General features: G+C 41.1%; 1 protein-coding gene across 1 annotated transcript; it reads left to right on the forward strand.

The window, feature by feature from the left end:
• The first annotated feature begins 367 nt into the window (after positions 1-367).
• Positions 368-16,140, forward strand: LOC119911976. The gene is made up of 21 exons (XM_038730948.1): positions 368-677; positions 1,148-1,228; positions 2,571-2,691; positions 3,286-3,413; positions 4,920-5,155; positions 5,621-5,733; positions 5,922-6,049; positions 6,193-6,428; positions 6,781-6,893; positions 7,482-7,609; positions 7,758-7,993; positions 9,497-9,609; positions 9,925-10,052; positions 10,196-10,431; positions 10,911-11,085; positions 12,188-12,423; positions 12,632-12,726; positions 12,815-12,930; positions 13,785-14,011; positions 14,157-14,251; positions 15,624-16,140. The coding sequence occupies exons 1-21, from the start codon at positions 455-457 to the stop codon at positions 16,138-16,140; spliced, it is 3,681 nt and encodes a 1,226-aa protein (XP_038586876.1). The 5' UTR covers positions 368-454.
• The last annotated feature ends 830 nt before the right edge of the window (positions 16,141-16,970 follow it).

Raw genomic sequence — 16,970 nt, forward strand, 5'->3', positions numbered from 1 at the left:
ATTTTAACATGAAAGACTTGTCAGGAACCAAGCCAGCTTTTTATGCATGTTAACTGGAATGTAAATGTTAAAAACAAAAAAGCTGACAAGACTTTTAAGTTATTAAACTATTATAATACAATTTAACACAATCTCTGACCGTGTAAATTGCAAATGTCAATCATTCTGTTTTTACTTTTGTTGATCATCTTTTTTTTGTTGTTTTATTTTCTGTTATCTGTGTCTTTGTATTTGAATATGTGTACAATAAAACATGTTTTAAAAAAATATATACCTTAAACTGTAATAACTGGACCTTCCGAGAGTCTTTCCTCTTTAGTTTATGTTTCTAGTCGGACTGCATTTTGTGCTTGCACCAGTTCTGCGGGGGGCAACATCCGCTCCAAACATTCCCGCGAATTTCTGCCGGTAACAACGGCTCCGTGCGGTGCTGAGCTGGACCCGCACTAACAACATGGAGCCTGGGGCCCCGGACATCAGGAACATGTCTACCGCGGAGATCCTGAGAGGGATCGTCGCAGAGAAACTGACAACAGCCGCGCAGGAAATCGTAGCGGTCGTGGAGAGAACCGTAGCCGGGTACGAGGAGGAGGCTTCGGGTCTGAGGCAGGAGATCGACCGGCAGAGGAGGCAGCTGGAGGCGGTGCTGCAGCTTGAGATCAAACTAGAGCCAGCAGGTAGGTGTTACACTGGCTTTCTTTGTGAGTTAAGTAGTTATTGTTTTCACCCCGTAGAGAAAACGCAGCTAGTGACGAACTCCGTTTACAAAAATCTTGATTTAATGTTGATTCGCTGACGGTGAAACTGATCGACGTCTAAAGACAAAGCAAAACAACTGTTTTCTCACTTATCAATTCGGCGTACATTCAAACTCACTGTCCACTATGAAACTTGGGTACTGAAACAAAGTTGTCATGTATTTAATTGGGACATTCAGTGGTAGAAATTGCTCTGTTGTGGTACTTTACTTGAGTTACTTTCCACATTCAGGTTAATATTATAATGTAACAACTAAATTAATGTTTATGTTAATTTAATTGTGTTTTAGCAAATCAAGTCTTCAGTTTTTAATAAGAAAAGCAGGATTCTGATGTGATTATGTGGTTATCACTGATTAAAAATCAAACCCTGCTTGTTTGTTATACAGATGACCAGTTTCCTGTCTGTGGGCCGGCTGCTGGAGGAGGTCAAGTCCCTGCAGAGGAGGCGCAGCATAAAAATTACCAGAGTACGTCTTTAAATCAACTTTAAAAGTAGTTAACAAAGTTCGTTCCAGTCAGCGTTGTTAGTTTTCTGACCCCCAACACTTTTTTTTAGAAAAGAGGCTTGAAACAAACCTTTTTCATTCAGCTGGTTTGCTTCAAAAACTTTATTTATATATTTATTGATGCATTGAATTGAATTGAACAACAGCATGCAAAATAAGTGTCAGCAGCTTTCTTTGGTCTGGAGTGTAGCTGCTTTAATGGTCTGAGTAGTCAGATTTTGGTGATAAAATCTGTGAAAGTGGAGGACATAAACACTGGACTTTGACCCAGTGGAAAATAGTAAAGCTGCACACGTCAGTTAAAATAGTGTAAATATTTAAGGCACTTTATGTTTATCTGAATGAGTCAGAATTTTGATTTGACTTCAAAACCTCCAAATATGTTCTCGGAAAAACATTTTAAAAATACGTCTCAATCTAAAGTGCCAAACACAAGTTAAACTTGCCGATTATATTAATAACTTAACAGTAAACATAAGAGTTAAGCTGCCACTGTGGTGAATCACTCAGTGTGAGGATTTTGCCTCTCAGGAGACATACAAAGCTGCCCATTCTTGTGGAGGTTGTCAGAACTGCCTGCAGACACTACTCAGGGTTAAAGAAAGCCCCCACACTCATGCCTTTTTTTGTGTAAAGCTAAAAATAATTTAGCTGTTTTTATTTACAAATAATTCTTCTAAAAAGACTTGTGCTTAAATGTTTTAGGTCTTTATGAAGGACATAAAATGTGATCATTGGGTTATTGTATTATAACTTTGAGCTGTAATGATAAATCGTTTAGTTGTTAAGTATTAAATTATTTGCCAACTATTTTGATAATGATTAAATCATTATAAAGAAAAAAGCTCAAACTTCTGTGATTTCAGCTTCTTAAATGTGAATATTTCCTGGTTTCTTTGCTCCTCTGTGATGTAAACCTAATATCTTTAGGTAGCAGACAAAACAAGACGTTTAAGGAGGTCCTCTCAGGCTTTGGGAAACACTGACTGACATTGGTCTCTTTTAGACCAAACAACTAATCGAGAAAATAATCTACAGATTAATCAACAATGAAAATAATCGTTAGTTGCAGCCCTGTTATAATGCATCAAGTACGTATGTGTCTTTTTGTGGTATATAACATAATGGACCCGGTTTATTATTGAAGATATATAAATTCATGTAAATAAAGAAAAATGTATTTGTTGGTGCTGAATAACCTTTGATTTCACTGTTTCTCCTCAACTAAACCAAATGTGCACCCTCTGTAATCAATATGAAGGCGATTATAGTGTGAATTCTGACCGGCTGTTTGTGTGTCCAGGTGTGGGAGACAGTGGGAGCATGGGTCTCCAGTGCTACACTGAGGCACACATGGAGGAAGATGAGGAGGAGGATCAGGATCAGGAACATCTCTCAGAACCGGATAATGAAGAAGCTTCAAGGTTAAAAGTCACAATCGTGCAGTTATCTCTTATTTCAGAGTGCTTTTCTTCTGTTTTTCCTAGTTGGGTCAAAGGGGAACCTGGACATAACAATGACACAGCATGCTGTAACTGCATAGTATGACTCCAAGTTCAGAGGAGCATTATGAACCTCAGATCGCCCAAAACGACAAACAAATATAAATACAAATATCAAAGGTTAACTTCCACAACAAAAACAACATTTAAAACCAGTGAAGAGATGTGTTCTTTGTGCGAAGACAACCGAGTTATCCAGATCAACAAACATCAAACTGCTTTCAAAGACCCAAATTGTCTGGACAAGAATGAACTGGATCAGTTTAACTGGATAGCAGACTGGATTAGTTAAACCACATTTGAAGAACAGTACCCAGGACCTGACCTCCAGACAGGTCTTTAACTGTAGCCGTGTGATGGTCAATTCAGATTGTCATACAATATGTTTCAACAAAAATGAAAACATTATCATAACTTTAGCACTAGATTTTACAATGTTGTACGGCTGCCCAGGTTTGTGGCTCACCCTCCGGTTAGACCAGTCAGTCATAACACCACCATGTCTTTATTTTTTAGGTCATTGACTCCCACACTTCAGTCTGACAGGAGGGCTGGCAGACCTCAGATAAGTGAATCACAGGACCACGTAGACCTCAGGATCTGCATCCTGGAGGACTCTCGGATCAAAGTGCTCTCAGTCCACAGTAAGTTTAAAGCACATCCGATCTGCAGTGAAAACACTGAGTGTGTTTACATGCATATCTTAGTTACGATCAGGTGTTTTGGAGTATCCTGGTTATGATCTGGTGTTTAGGAGTATCCTGGTAACATTAAGAAGAAAAAAAATTTACCTTTATTTTACCATTTACCATGTTAATTCAGACCAGGTTCTTATTTACATTAACGGCATGGCAGGCGACAAAGGCCTCCTGTATGGAAAGTGTAATGGGATTAAATAAAGTAACAAACAACAGACAAGTGAGCAAATTATTAAACACAGGCAACAAGATTCATGACAACATACTAAGACAAGATAATCTACAGAGAGTAGATTATAGAACAGATTGCACTATAGTTAAATAAAATGATCAAGACAGTAGCAGGGCAACATAACAACAGCATTTAACGGTTTCTGAAAATGAGTTGGTTGATTTTGCTTTTAAAAGTGGCAGTGGTGACTAGAGAGTTTTATTGTTTCTTGTATTCACATCTGATTGTTGGGCACGGCGAACTGAAAGGCAGTGGGACCTAGTGATGTGTTAGATGTAGGGATTTGTAACCAGACATGAATCAAAGAGTGGCTGCTGTAGGTGACGGAGGAGGGATGAAGTAGAAATTAGGAGTTAGACCCAAGAGAGTTTTGTTGTAGCTTGGTGATGTGATGAGAGTAAGAGAGTGCACTGTCTAGCCAAACTCCCAAATATTTGTATGTGTTTACTTACTCTAATTCCACTCCCTCAACTATGGTGATTACACCAAGGTGGGAGGGAGTGTTCTTCCTACGAACTCGCATTATCTTTGTTTAAGAGGTGTTAAGGACAAGGTGAAGGGCAGAGAAAGCTTAATGTATACAATGGAAAGATTGTTGTAAAGTGCTTAAAACCTGTTATGGGGAGGAGCGAATATCCACTTCTATGCAGATGATACAATATAAAATGGTATCATCTGCATAGAGGTGGCTAAGTGAGCAACCTGCACTTGTATGTCATTCATGCAATGAGAAAAAGTGTTTTGAGCCTTGTGGTACTCACTTGGCGACAGTTAGGGGTTTAGACAGTAGGTGTTTTGACCTCACACTTTGGACTTTATTAGTGAGGTAATTGGTTACGATCAGTTGTTTCGGAGTATCCTGGTCACTATTAGTTGCTTTGGGATTGCTTTTCATATAATTCTAAATGGCAGATTGTTTTGAAATTGTGGTTAGTGTCAGCAGTATAGTGTTCAGCAATGTGCCCCCCTTGGTCATACTTTTTGGGCAGTTGACTGATTTCCTGCATTCACATAGTTGCAAGTGTCTGTGCAGCCTCAAATTTATGACCAATGGAAACACAAGTTTTGAGATTTAAGTACCACTTGTTTCTCAAAACGGTACTTAAGAGCGGTACTGGAGTATACAGTATGTTCGTTTGTTTCTTTTCCATTATACTGATAGGACGTCTTTAAATACATTTTGTGGACCTGAAATAAGAGAAAATTCATCAATGTTTCAGTGTATCAGAAGTACCCGGTGCATGAGATGAGATGTCCTCGTGGCCTGCAGGAGGCGGACTTCCTGGACCTGCTGAGGTCGACCTTCCCTCAGCTGGCCGCTCATAAACCTTTTGATGTCTTCATATGTCAAAAAAACAAAAAACTCCAGCCTCTGAAAGTAAAGACGCTGACACCAGAGGAGATCTGCCAGAGCACCAGTTTTACTGGTAGATCAGCCATCTACATCCGCCTGAAGGTACTTTGTTTGATTTGTGAAGACTTTGTTTTGTGCTGCCTGCAGAAGAGCTAATTTACTAGTTTGGCCTCCACAACCCAACTGAACTTTTTTTTCTTCAGTAATCACTTGAACAATTAAGAGATTAGCAGCTGATTAATCTTTAGTCGCTCAACCAATAAATAAGCTAAATAATAGTTTCAGCTTTAGTTCTATCTTTGTCTGTAGTACTTTGTGTGAATACCCTCAAAGCGGTAGTTCAGGAAGTTCTCACTGATGTTCTTAATCTTAGCCTTGTCTTTTTTTCAGTGCTCTTATTTTCTTTGTCATGTTTGCTTTTTCATTCTGTTAGAGATGTGTGTTATTTATGTTTTGTGGAGGTTAAGGAACTTTGTTTAGGGGGTGTTTTTATTTGAGTTGCTTTTTATGTATTTGATCACATTTAATAAATTATGTTTGGTTTGCGTTTGTGACATTTTCCTAAAGAGCACGTCATTTGAGAACCAAGCTGAGGAACTAACGTCCACTGATGAAGAGTTTCATCCATCACATAGAAACGATGTTGCTGCTCATTCTCCATCCACTCCTGATCAAACCAGGTAACGCACAACAACACAACATGACTGTTGCTGTAAATAAGATACATAACTCAGAGTGGTTAGCAGTTCTATATGATTCAGAAATAAAAACCGTAACACACCAGTAGAGATACATGGTTGGCCAAACTTCAGACAACACCTTAAATTATTATTTCTTCATTAACCTGCTTCCAACCTCCATCTTTCAGTTTATTGTCGCCTAGAGTTCAGTCTAACAGGAGTAGATCCAGCAGACCTCAGATCAATGTACCCCAGAACCTCATAGGTCTCAGGATCTGCATCCTGGACTCTCATATCGATGTACTTTCATCCAGAGGTAAGTTTAATCAGTCAGTCAATAAAACTATGTCAAGAATTAAACCAGTATAACATTTAGAGTGGAGTTTTGTGTTGTCAACAAGTGGCCCCTGCCTTTAGTCACCAGCCAGCCTCCAGGTGAATGCTGTCTGTGTGTTTCAGTATATAAGAAGTACCCGGTGCTGCTGCTGCAGTGTCCTGGTGGCCTGCAGGAGGCGGATTTCCTGGACCTGTTGAGGTCCACCTTCCCTCAGCTGGTTGCTCAGAAAGATTTTGACTTTTTCACAACTGATTTGAAGAAGAAACTCCAGCCTCTGAAAGTAAAGACGCTGACACCAGAGGAGATTTTCAGGAGCATCAGTTCCACTGGGCGTTCAGCTCTCTACATTCGCCTGAAGGTACCTATCTGATGCATAGAGACTTTGTTTTGTGATACCTGCAGAAGAGTTGATTTGTTCCACTAGTTTGACCTCCACAATTAAACTTTTGTCATTGAGGAATTGCTTGAATGATTAAGAGAATAGCACCTGATTAATCTTCAGTCGATCAACCGATCAATAAGCTTAGTAATAGTTTCAGCTTAAGTCCTATATATCTCTGTAGTACTTTCTGGGTAATTATCTCAAAATGGTGTTATACACTTTGCAAATGGAAATTAGTTTAGAAGGTTATTAATTGAGATATGTTTTATGTAATTAACCACCTTCAATAAGTATATGTTTGGTTTGTGTTTGTGCCATTTTCCTAAAGAACACGTCACTTGAGTACCAAGCTGAGGAACTAAAGTCCACTGATGAAGAGTTTCATCCATCACAGAGAAACGATGCTGCTGCTGATTCTCCGTCCTCTCCTGATCAAACTAGGTAACGCACAACAATAAGGGTGTTCCTAACGATTATTTTTCAAATCGATGAAAGATTTTGACTAGTCAGTAAATCTACCGCCAATAATTGTTATGATTATTCTAAAGATAATTTGTTTATTACTCAATTACTAAAAAAAATCTCCATCCATCCATCGTCAACCGCTTATCCTGCGTACAGGGTCGTGGGGGGGCTGGAGCCTATCCCAGCTGACATTGGGCGAAAGGCGGGGTACACCCTGGACAGGTCGCCAGTCCATCGCAAGGCCACTATAAAATCTATCCAAAATAAATATTTAAAAAATCATTAATTCAAAATTTTATTCAAACATCCTAAAAATTAAACACATAAAGACTATTACAATAATAATAATAATGATGATAATATTAGCATATCTTAGAATGGGTCTGATTTCCACATCACTGCTGTATGAAGTAAATTATAACAATAAAATACCTTAACTTAAAACTTTAAATGTTTCTGTAACGGATTTACTTAGCTTTGTTATAAGCCAAAAAAAAATGCGACACACGACTTAAATTACTGGATTATTTCTGCATTAACCTTCTTCCATCCTCCATCTTTCAGTTTATTGTTTCCCCGGGTTCAGTCTGACAGGAGTAGGTCCAGCATTCCTTGGATCAGTGAACCACAGAACCACGTAGATCTCAGGATCTGCATCCTGGACTCTCGGATCGATGTGCTTTCAACCAAAGGTAGATTTAATCAGTCAGTCAATAAAATTATGTCCAGAACGTAACCAGTATAACATTTAGTGTGGAGTTGGTGTGTTGTCAACAAGTGGTCTTTGCCTTTAATCATCAACCAGCTTACCTCCTGCTGAATGCTGTCTTTGTGTTTCAGTGTATAGGAAGTACCCAGTGATGGAGTTGCAGTGTCGTGGTGGCCTGCAGGAGGCAGACTTTCTGGACCTACTGAGATCAACCTTCCCTCAGCTGGCTGCTCAGAAAGATTTTGACTTCTTCACAGCTGATTTGAAGAAGAAACTCCGGCCTTTGAAAGTAAAGACACTGACACCAGAGGAGATCTGGAGGATCGTCGGTTCCACTGGGAGTTCAGCTGTATACATCCGACCCAAGGTACATATTTACATTTATTCACTTGGCAGGTGCTTTTATCCAAAGCGACTTACATTTGAGGAACAACTTACAAGCATCAATAAAGCATCAATACGGTAAAATATCTAAAAGTGACAATAGATTCTAGTAAGAGCAGCAATAAACACTATTCAGAGTTAGCGCGGTCCACATCAATTGGGTAAATGCTTAGAGAAGTATGTAAGAGTTAACGGATGGAGCTATCAATATAAGAATTGTAAGGACAAAGAGGAAGAAGAAGAAGAGGACAGGAAGTGCATGTTAGAAGTGTTATAAGAGAAAATGTTCTCGGAAGAGATGCGTTTTCAAGAGCTTTTTTAACTTAGAGAGGGACGCCCCTGCTGTGATGGTGTGTGGTAGCTCGTTCCACCATCGTGGTGTCACAGATGAGAACAGCTGGGACTGAATATGCTTTGTGTGAAGGGATGGCAGAGCCAGGCGGAGTTCGTTGGAGGAGCGTAGCGGCCGAGAAGGAACGTAAACTTGTATTATGTAGTTTAGGTAGATGGGTGCAGACCCAGTAGTCACTCTTTATGCGGCATTAGTGACTTGAATGTGATTTGGGAGGCCACGGGGAGCCAGTGGAGGTCACACAGTAATGGAGAGACATGAGTCCTTTTGGGCTGATGAAAAACCAGACGTGCTGCTGCGTTTTGAACCATTTGTAAGGGTTTCACCGCACAAGCTGAAACTAGGAGGGCATTGCAATACTCAAGGCAAGAGATAACCATGGCCTGTACCAGGGGATGTGTGGCATACTGAGTAAGGTAGGGGCTGATTTTTCTTATGTTGTATAGAGCAAAGCGGCATGACCGAGAGACGGTAGCAACATGGTCTGAAAAGGAAATCTGGTCATCAATCATGACATCTAAGTTTCTCACTACCCTGGTGGGAGTGATGGACGGAGAGCCAATTTGTAGTTTGGTGTTATAGTGGATAGATTGCTTGAGGTTTGGTAGGGACGTCTGGCTGGAAGGGTAGGTAGAATTGTGTGTCGTCTGCGTAGCAGTGGTAAGAGAAGCTATGCGAGCAAATTATCGGCCCCCATGAGGTGGTGTAAATTGAGAAGAGAAGGGTCCCTACCATCATGCCCGTTAATCGGAAGGTCGGCGGTTCAATCCCCTGCTCCTCCAGGCTGCATGTCGAAGTGTTCTTGAGCAAGATACTGAACTCCGAATTGCCCCTGGCGGCTGTTCCACCAGTGTATGAATGTGTGTGAATGTTAGCTTCTGTTTGAGCACTTAGGCTCAGTGAATGAATGCGCAATACAACTACGGAGCATTTACATGTATGCCTTTCTTTTCTTTGTTATGTTTGCTTTTTCATTCTGATGTTTATAAGTTTCTGTTAGAGATGTGTGTTATTTATGTTTTGTGGAGGTTAAGGAACTTTGTTTAGATGGTGTTGTTATTGGTTTTGCTTTTTATGTGTTTAACCACATTTAATAAATTATGTTTGGTTTATGTTTGTGACATTTTCCTAAAGAACACGTCATTTGGGAAACAAGCTGAGGAACTAATGTCCACTGATGAAGAGTTTCATCCATCACAGAAAAACGATGCTGCTGCGGATTCTCCATCCACTCCTGATCAAACCAGGTAACGCACAACTGCACAACACAACTTTTGCTTTAAATAAGATACGAAACTCAGAGTGGTTACAACTTCTTATATGATCCAAAAACATGGCAACACACCAGAAGAGATACAGTCGCAGGAAAAAGTTTGTAAAAACCTTTGGTATCACCTTGATTTCTGCATAAATTATGTGATCTGATTTTCAACTAAGTCACAACAATAGACAAACACAGTCTGCTTAAACTAATACCATACAAACAATGTCCAAACTACAGACTACACCTTAAATTACTGGATTATTTCTTCATTAACCTGCTTCCAATCTCCATCTTTCAGTTTGTTGTTGCCCAGAGTTCAGTCTGACAGGAAAAGGTCCAGCAAACCTCAGATCAATGAACCCCCGAACCACGTAGATCTCAGGATCTGCATCCTGGACTCAGAGATCAATGTGCTCTCAATTAACGGTAAATTTAAAATATTCAATAAAACTATGTCAATAATTAAACCAGTATAACTTTTAGAGTGGAGTTTTGTGTTGTCGGTTGGTGGCCTTCACGTTAAGTTAGCCTTCAGCAGGAGGGTAAGCTAGGCTGTCTTTGTGTTTCAGTGTATAAGAAGTATCCAGTGCAGCGAGTGCAGTGTCCTGGTGGTCTGCATGAAGCGGATTTTCTGGACCTACTGAGATCCACCTTCCCTAAGCTGGCTGATCAGAAAGATTTTGACTTCTTCACAACTGACAGGAAGAAGAAACTTGAGCCTCTGAAAGTAGAGACGCTGACACCAAAGGAGATCTGGAGGACCATCAGTTCCACTGGGTATTCAGCCCTCTACATCCGCCTGAAGGTACCTATATGATGATGAAGGCACAAGTCTTTTTCTGATGCAAAACGTTAACGTCAGGGACAAGATCTGTTCTGTACAACACCCTCTTTCACCATTGTTATACTTTCCTATTGTTATACTTTCCTGACAGTATAACAATTTAGCCTTCAGCTTTTCAGTGCATTTGAGCTTCTGCTTGTTGATTGGTCAGCTGATCTGATGGACATTAAAAATGGAAATTCTATTATTAATATTCCTCCAGAGGTGTAAAAGGGAAAAACGGCAGCAGCAGAGGCTCTGAACGTCTTCATGGTGATTCAGCAAATGGAAATAATTCCATATGTGTGGAATCCAAATTTGAAGTTTTAGTTGGGAAAGGTCAAAATAACAGTTTTTTCCTGAGAACTTCCTTTTTAAAGCATCAGTATTATGTATGTTTTTGGTAGAAATTTGACTTGAGAACCAAACCTTTTTTTTTTTTTCTTTTCTTTTTTTTTTAGCAGTCTGAGGAAGTCCAGGCCAGAGTGAAAGAGCCACAGACAAAAGGTGCTGCGTTCAAAGTTCAGCTTCACAGGAGAAGGTCACGCATACGTCGGTCCAGTGAACTACAGAACCACATCGATCTCAGGATCTGCATTGTGGAGGACCCTCAGCTCGAAGCGCTCTCAGCCAGAGGTAAATTGAATCAGTGCGATCTGTATTGAGGCGTACGTCTCTAACTCTTCAGTGCGACACACATCGCAGAGAGTTGCCCATTAAAGAAATCACCATGTCAATAACACTGAGTGCATCATGCAAAGAAAAGCAGTTGTACTGTACACGTGTGAGCCAGGCACAGATATTTTACAATTACTTGTTGCGTATAATGTTTGTTTTTAGTATTGGATAAGTACTTGCAGAGGCCAGATTGCGGATATCCAAGGATACATGGTAGATCGTTGGCAGCTATATTATTAGTTGATAAGTAAGAAAATGTTGTATTTAATGTTCCGAAAATTACGCCTAATAATGTGGAGCAAACCGAACAGCACCTGAAACCTGGTTCTGAACATGATTCTCACGTCCACATTAGTACTGTGGATCAGGGCTCAGTAATGAGTATTAAGTGGAGCTTGCATCAGGCATTATTTAGTCATCATCACACACTCAGAGGCCGAACATGGCCGCTGATGAAACTCAACCGAGTCGACCACAATCAGATCACAAAGTCGCTTCTTGAAACTGAAATCTGAAATCTGCTACCACCCCCCAGTCCCTAATCATAGTGTTCATGTACTTTCCCCTTTAAAACACACTACCGTGCATTTAGTCACGTGAGTCTGAAGCACACAGAGATATTAGCTAGTGCTAACCTCCTTCACTTTCCAGCAGTTGGGAAACAACAGGCTCATTCGCTCATCCACTCACTTGCTACGAACACACATTGCACCTCGAAAGACTTTTGCTGCTCTTATAACAGCATCTGTCACATAGATGTCCTTTTAAGAAATAGGAGACGAAGCAAGACAGTGTGCACGTGAAAATCATTTACATTCATTTTGCAACAACATGATTATGTGAAATTTTAGTAGTTGCAGTCATAATTCAGCAGTAGAAGCGCCGAATAAAGGGGGAACACGTCTGTGTTATGTGGATGTCAACATTATGTTATCAGTTAACATGTAGATAATCAGTCTGTGAATAGAAAAAAATATCCCACCTAGAAAACTAAATAATTGTTCTTTAATCGTGATCGTAAAATTGGTTTTGAATACTGAATGCTGTCTGTGTGTTTCAGTATATAAGAAGTACCCGGTGCTGCTGCTGCAGTGTCCTCGTGGCCTACAGGAGGCGGACTTCCTGGACCTGCTGAGGTCCACCTTCCCTCAGCTGGCTGGTCAGAAACATTTTGACTTCTTCACAACTGATTTGAAGAAAAGACTCCATCATCTGAAAGTAAAGATACTGACACCAGAGGAGATCTGCAGCACTATCAGTTCCACTGGGCATTCAGCCCTCTACATTCGCCTGAAGGTACATATCTCATTCACGAAGGCAGAAGTCTTTTTTTTCTGATGCAACACTTCAATCTCAGGGACAAGATCTGTTCTAAACATTCTGAAGTTCTCTGAAACCCAACATTTCCAGATTTAAAATAACACAGATTTTTCCTTTTTAAAGTTTCAGTATTCGGGTTTGTTTTCGGTAGAAACATGACTTGAGAACCAAATTCTTGTTTCAGCCTCCTACGCAAGTCAAGGCCAGAGAGAAAGTGCCAGAGAGAAAAGATGCTGCTACAGATTCTCCGTCCACAGATCAAACCAGCCTGAACACAAGGTTAAAAACACACATCATTTTATACCTACATGCCTTTTCTGCCGTTAACTGACTCCTAATCTTATTTCTTTATGTTATTGTCGCCCAGAGATCAGTCTGACAGCAGTAGGTCTGGCAGACCTCAGGTCAGTGAACCACAGAAACACGTAGATCTTAGGATCTGCGTCCTGGAGGACTCGCAGCTCGATGTGCTCTCAACCAGAGGTAAATTTAAATTCTCTATTCAGATGCCCAATCTGACTTTGGATGAAACAATACTAGTAGTGACTGTGCTGTAGTTGCAACAGCTAGTTGGCTACGATAGCTTCCGCCATCTTGGACTCTACTCCTCTCTGTTCACTCAAAGGTCAGCTCTGTCAGCTTGTTTTATTCTTGGTCAGCTGCTGTAATTCACAGGTCAAAGTTAATGACAGCTTTAGTTACTTATGATAAAAAAAAGTTCATGGCTCGGCCAGTTGAAAACCCAAAACTTACTTTAGAAAAAAAGATCACTGGATCAGTCAAACCTTTGAGAGAATACAGAGAGAGTTGCTTAAACCTTTAAAAATATTAAAATACTATATTTATATATACACACCGTATCTCACAAAAGTAAGTACACTCCTCACATTTTTGTCGATATTTGGTGTGTGTGTGTGTGTGTGTGTGTGTGTGTGTGTGTGTGTGTGTGTGTGTGTGTGTGTGTGTGTGTGTGTGTGTGTGTGTGTGTGTGTGTGTGTGTGTGTGTGTGTGTGTGTGTGTGTGTGTGTGTGTGTGTGTGTGTGTGTGTGTGTGTGTGTGTGTGTGTGTGTGTTTCATAAAGCACAATAAGCCTTAAAACAGTAGGTATAGTGTTAAGCCATACATAGATAGAGTGGTTAAGATAGTGAATATTACAGACAAACATATGAAGAGTATATAAAATATGATACGTTATAGGTTAAACTACCCAACAGGTTACATCTTAAACGATACAAATTATATTTTAGAAAGGCATCATTAATTAAATCTCATGAGCAGGGTCAGTTTTGGCCTTTTGACGTTACTCGGTTACGTTACTTTTCTCTGTTATGCTTCAGTGTATAGGAAGTACCCGGTGCTGGAGCTGCAGTTTCCTGGTGGCCTTCAGGAGTTGGACTTCCTGGACCTGCTGAGGTCCACCTTCCCTCAGCTGGCTGCTCAGAAACACTTTGACTTCTTCACAACTGATTTGAAGAAGAAACTCCAGCCTCTGAAAGTAGAGATGCTGACGCCAGAGGAGATCAGCAGGAGCATCCGGCATTCAGCCCTCTACATCCGACTGAAGGTACCGTGTCTGATTGTGTGTTTTCTAATACACTGCTATTTACTATTTACAGGAAATCCTTTGATGCTAGCGGGTACTTCTGTGCAATTAAAGAGGATGGCGTTGCTTTTTGCTGATTTATGATTTGGGAACAAAACTGTTCTAGGCACAAGAGGAAGTCCGGTCCAATAAGGAAGAGCTTCGTCATGCTGATGCTGCTAAAGATTCTTCATCTACTGATCAAACCAGCCTGAACACAAGGTAAATGAGGAGAGTTGTTAAATGGAGACACACTATTTCACAGGAACCAAACATATTTGTTCTCTGTGACTTTCTAACATCTGTTGTCCTGTCATAGAAAACAAAGTATATTTAGTCTTTAGGTAATCTGGGATTAGGGCATTCTCCATCCATCTATCGTCAACCGCTTATCCTGCGTACAGGGTTGCGTGAGGCTGGAGCCAATCCCATCTTACATCGGGCGAAGTCCATCGCAGGGCTTGGGCAGTCTCATAATATTAAGAACTCATAAAACACTATGTGCAAATAATGTATTTGTGAATCTCCATCTGTTTGCTTGGATGCTTTTGAGACTGTTCTACAGCACCGTTTGTGTCACACTAAATATTTAAAAGTGTAGTGCAGAACAAGCCTGTCCAGTAGATCACATGAATGCAACATTCATGGATGCCAACCGCTGTTAAACTAAACAGAAGAAGAAGAGCATCAAACAAATGGCCCTTACCCATCGCTGGTACCAGCTCGACTCGGCATTTGGAGCCAAGTCCTCCGTTTTCCATTGCAGATATAGTACTCCATCAATGTAGCTGGTCGTCATAGCAAAGCCGCACATAAAATGGTGTAATCTTCAAAGCAGCACACACACATACCTCTCTATCGTCAACCGCTTATCCTGCGTACAGGGTCGCGGGGGGGCTGGAGCCAATCCCAGTTTACGGGGTGGCGTACACCCTGGAGTCAGTCCATCGCAGGCCACACATAGACAAACAACCACTCACCAATGAACCCACGACCTTCTTGCTGTGAGGCGACAGTGCTAACCACTGCACCACCGCGCCGCTCCGCTATTCAGCGTTCTGTTTAGTTAAATCAGAGCGGTTGGCATCTCTAAGTGTATTTGTACTGGAAAGGTTTGGTCTTCAATGCACTTTGTGTGACACAATCGGAAGAACAGATCCAGATTTACAGATCCAAATCAGCCATACATCCATTTTCTTACGCTTATCCGGGGTTAGATCATGATGACACCCAGATCCCATGTTGTCCCACCCATATTGTTTTGCAAGTGGCAGGAACGGCTGCCAGAAGCTTTTTACTGAGCCAGAGCTGTGAACAAACTCCAGTTATGGCTTGTAAATAATAATCAACCTTGAGTTAATCTTAAACTACTTAAAATGGATCAGAGAGCTGAGAGAACATGTCATTGGTAGAAACTGCAGTTTCTCTGAGTATATATCAGTAGTAGTTTTTTTTAGATATTGAGTAGGTTCAATGGCAATAATTGCTTTGGGTAAAAAAGCACCCTAAAAAAGACTTTCAATAAAAATCATTATAACCTTTCACACAATCGTCCAGCCTGAAAACTTTCAAACCGTTTTTCTCATTCCTCCAGCAGCTCAAGGCATGAAGACCATGAAGACATGGAAACAGAGGACACTGATGAAGATGGTGGAAGATCAGAGTCAGCTGGCCTACCGGTTCTCTCTGAGGGCGCAGGGGACGGAGATGATCTGAGTGACGACGACCGGAAACAAGACACAAGTGAGAAACATCTGAGGGAGAGTGAACCTGAGAAGACGACTAGGAAGAAACGAGTCAAAACAAAGAGAAGGAAACGGATGAAGGCGTCGACTGATAAGAGTGACGCTTTTCTGTCCTGTAAAGTCTGCCGAGCTCCGCGCACCTCAAGGAACATGTTGATTAAACACGCCTGGCGTCATGTGGACGATCCAGAAAGGCTCTGTGGAGTGTGTGGAGAACAAGCAGAGTCTGTAGAGGAGCTGAGGGAGTCACCTTCAAAGTCACCAGAAAACACACCGCTGCAACGTCTGTGGAAAGTCTTTCCTCTCCACCCACGGCCTCTCCGGACACGTCGCTCGACACAAAGGGAAGAAACCGTACGAATGTAACATTTGCCACAAATCGTACGCTCAGAATTGGGTGCTAAACCATCACAAGTGGGTCCATGAGGCGGACAGGCCTCACAAATGTGACATTTGCCAAAAATCATTTTATTCAAAGATGGTGCTGAAACGTCACAAGGTGAGCCACACGGGTGAGACGCTGCACCGCTGTGAAACCTGCGGGAAATCCCTCAGCAGTCTTGTATCTTTATCCCAACACATTTTGAGGCATTCTGCGAAAAAAGCAGAGTTCGCCTGTGAAATCTGCAGCCGCAGATTTAATACAAATCAGAAGTTAAAGATGCACAGGAGGAGCCACTGCAAAGAGGAGCCGCACGTTTGCAGCAAATGCAGCAAAGGATTCTCCAGCAGCTCCATGCTGGCGGCTCACATGAGGGTCCACACCGGGGAGAAACCGTACAAGTGCTCTGTCTGCGACATGGCCTTCAGTCACAAGCACTGTATGAAAAGACACATGACTACGCACGGATCAGACTTATGCAAGACTGAAGCTCAGAATCTATCTGACAGAATTAACGGAGCTAAAAGTGTTGAACCTGTCCTGTGATTTCAGATTATCTTATTCTTTCTTTGCACAAACTGTTTGTTGTTAACATGTTGAAAGACTGGCAGTGCGTGATGCTACTTAAAAAGTAAGTTGGCTATGATCTACATTTTGTCACAAATCCCCTAAAGACTCAAACCAACAAGAATCTTAACACGCTGTTTTCAGGAATAACGGGTGGAAATGGTTGATCGTAAATGTTTATTTACAGAAAGTAGAGTTACCATTTCAAGTGCACAAAAAAGTGCTTCAGTATTTTTATAAAAAAGAA

This window comes from Micropterus salmoides, unplaced genomic scaffold (genome assembly GCF_014851395.1).
Source record: "Micropterus salmoides isolate LMB-PRFRI ecotype aquatic unplaced genomic scaffold, ASM1485139v1 Ms_hic_scaffold_2, whole genome shotgun sequence".
In the NCBI taxonomy this organism is placed as follows: domain Eukaryota; kingdom Metazoa; phylum Chordata; class Actinopteri; order Centrarchiformes; family Centrarchidae; genus Micropterus; species Micropterus salmoides.

Bases quoted from the DNA above. Each gene is read 5' to 3' on its own strand.
- LOC119911976 (XM_038730948.1), top strand. From the start codon at position 455: ATGGAGCCTGGGGCCCCGGACATCAGGAACATGTCTACCGCGGAGATC. The intron at 2,692-3,285 runs GTTAAAAGTCAC...TTTATTTTTTAG, and splicing joins GATAATGAAGAAGCTTCAAG to GTCATTGACTCCCACACTTC. The intron at 6,050-6,192 runs GTAAGTTTAATC...TGTGTGTTTCAG, and splicing joins CGATGTACTTTCATCCAGAG to TATATAAGAAGTACCCGGTG.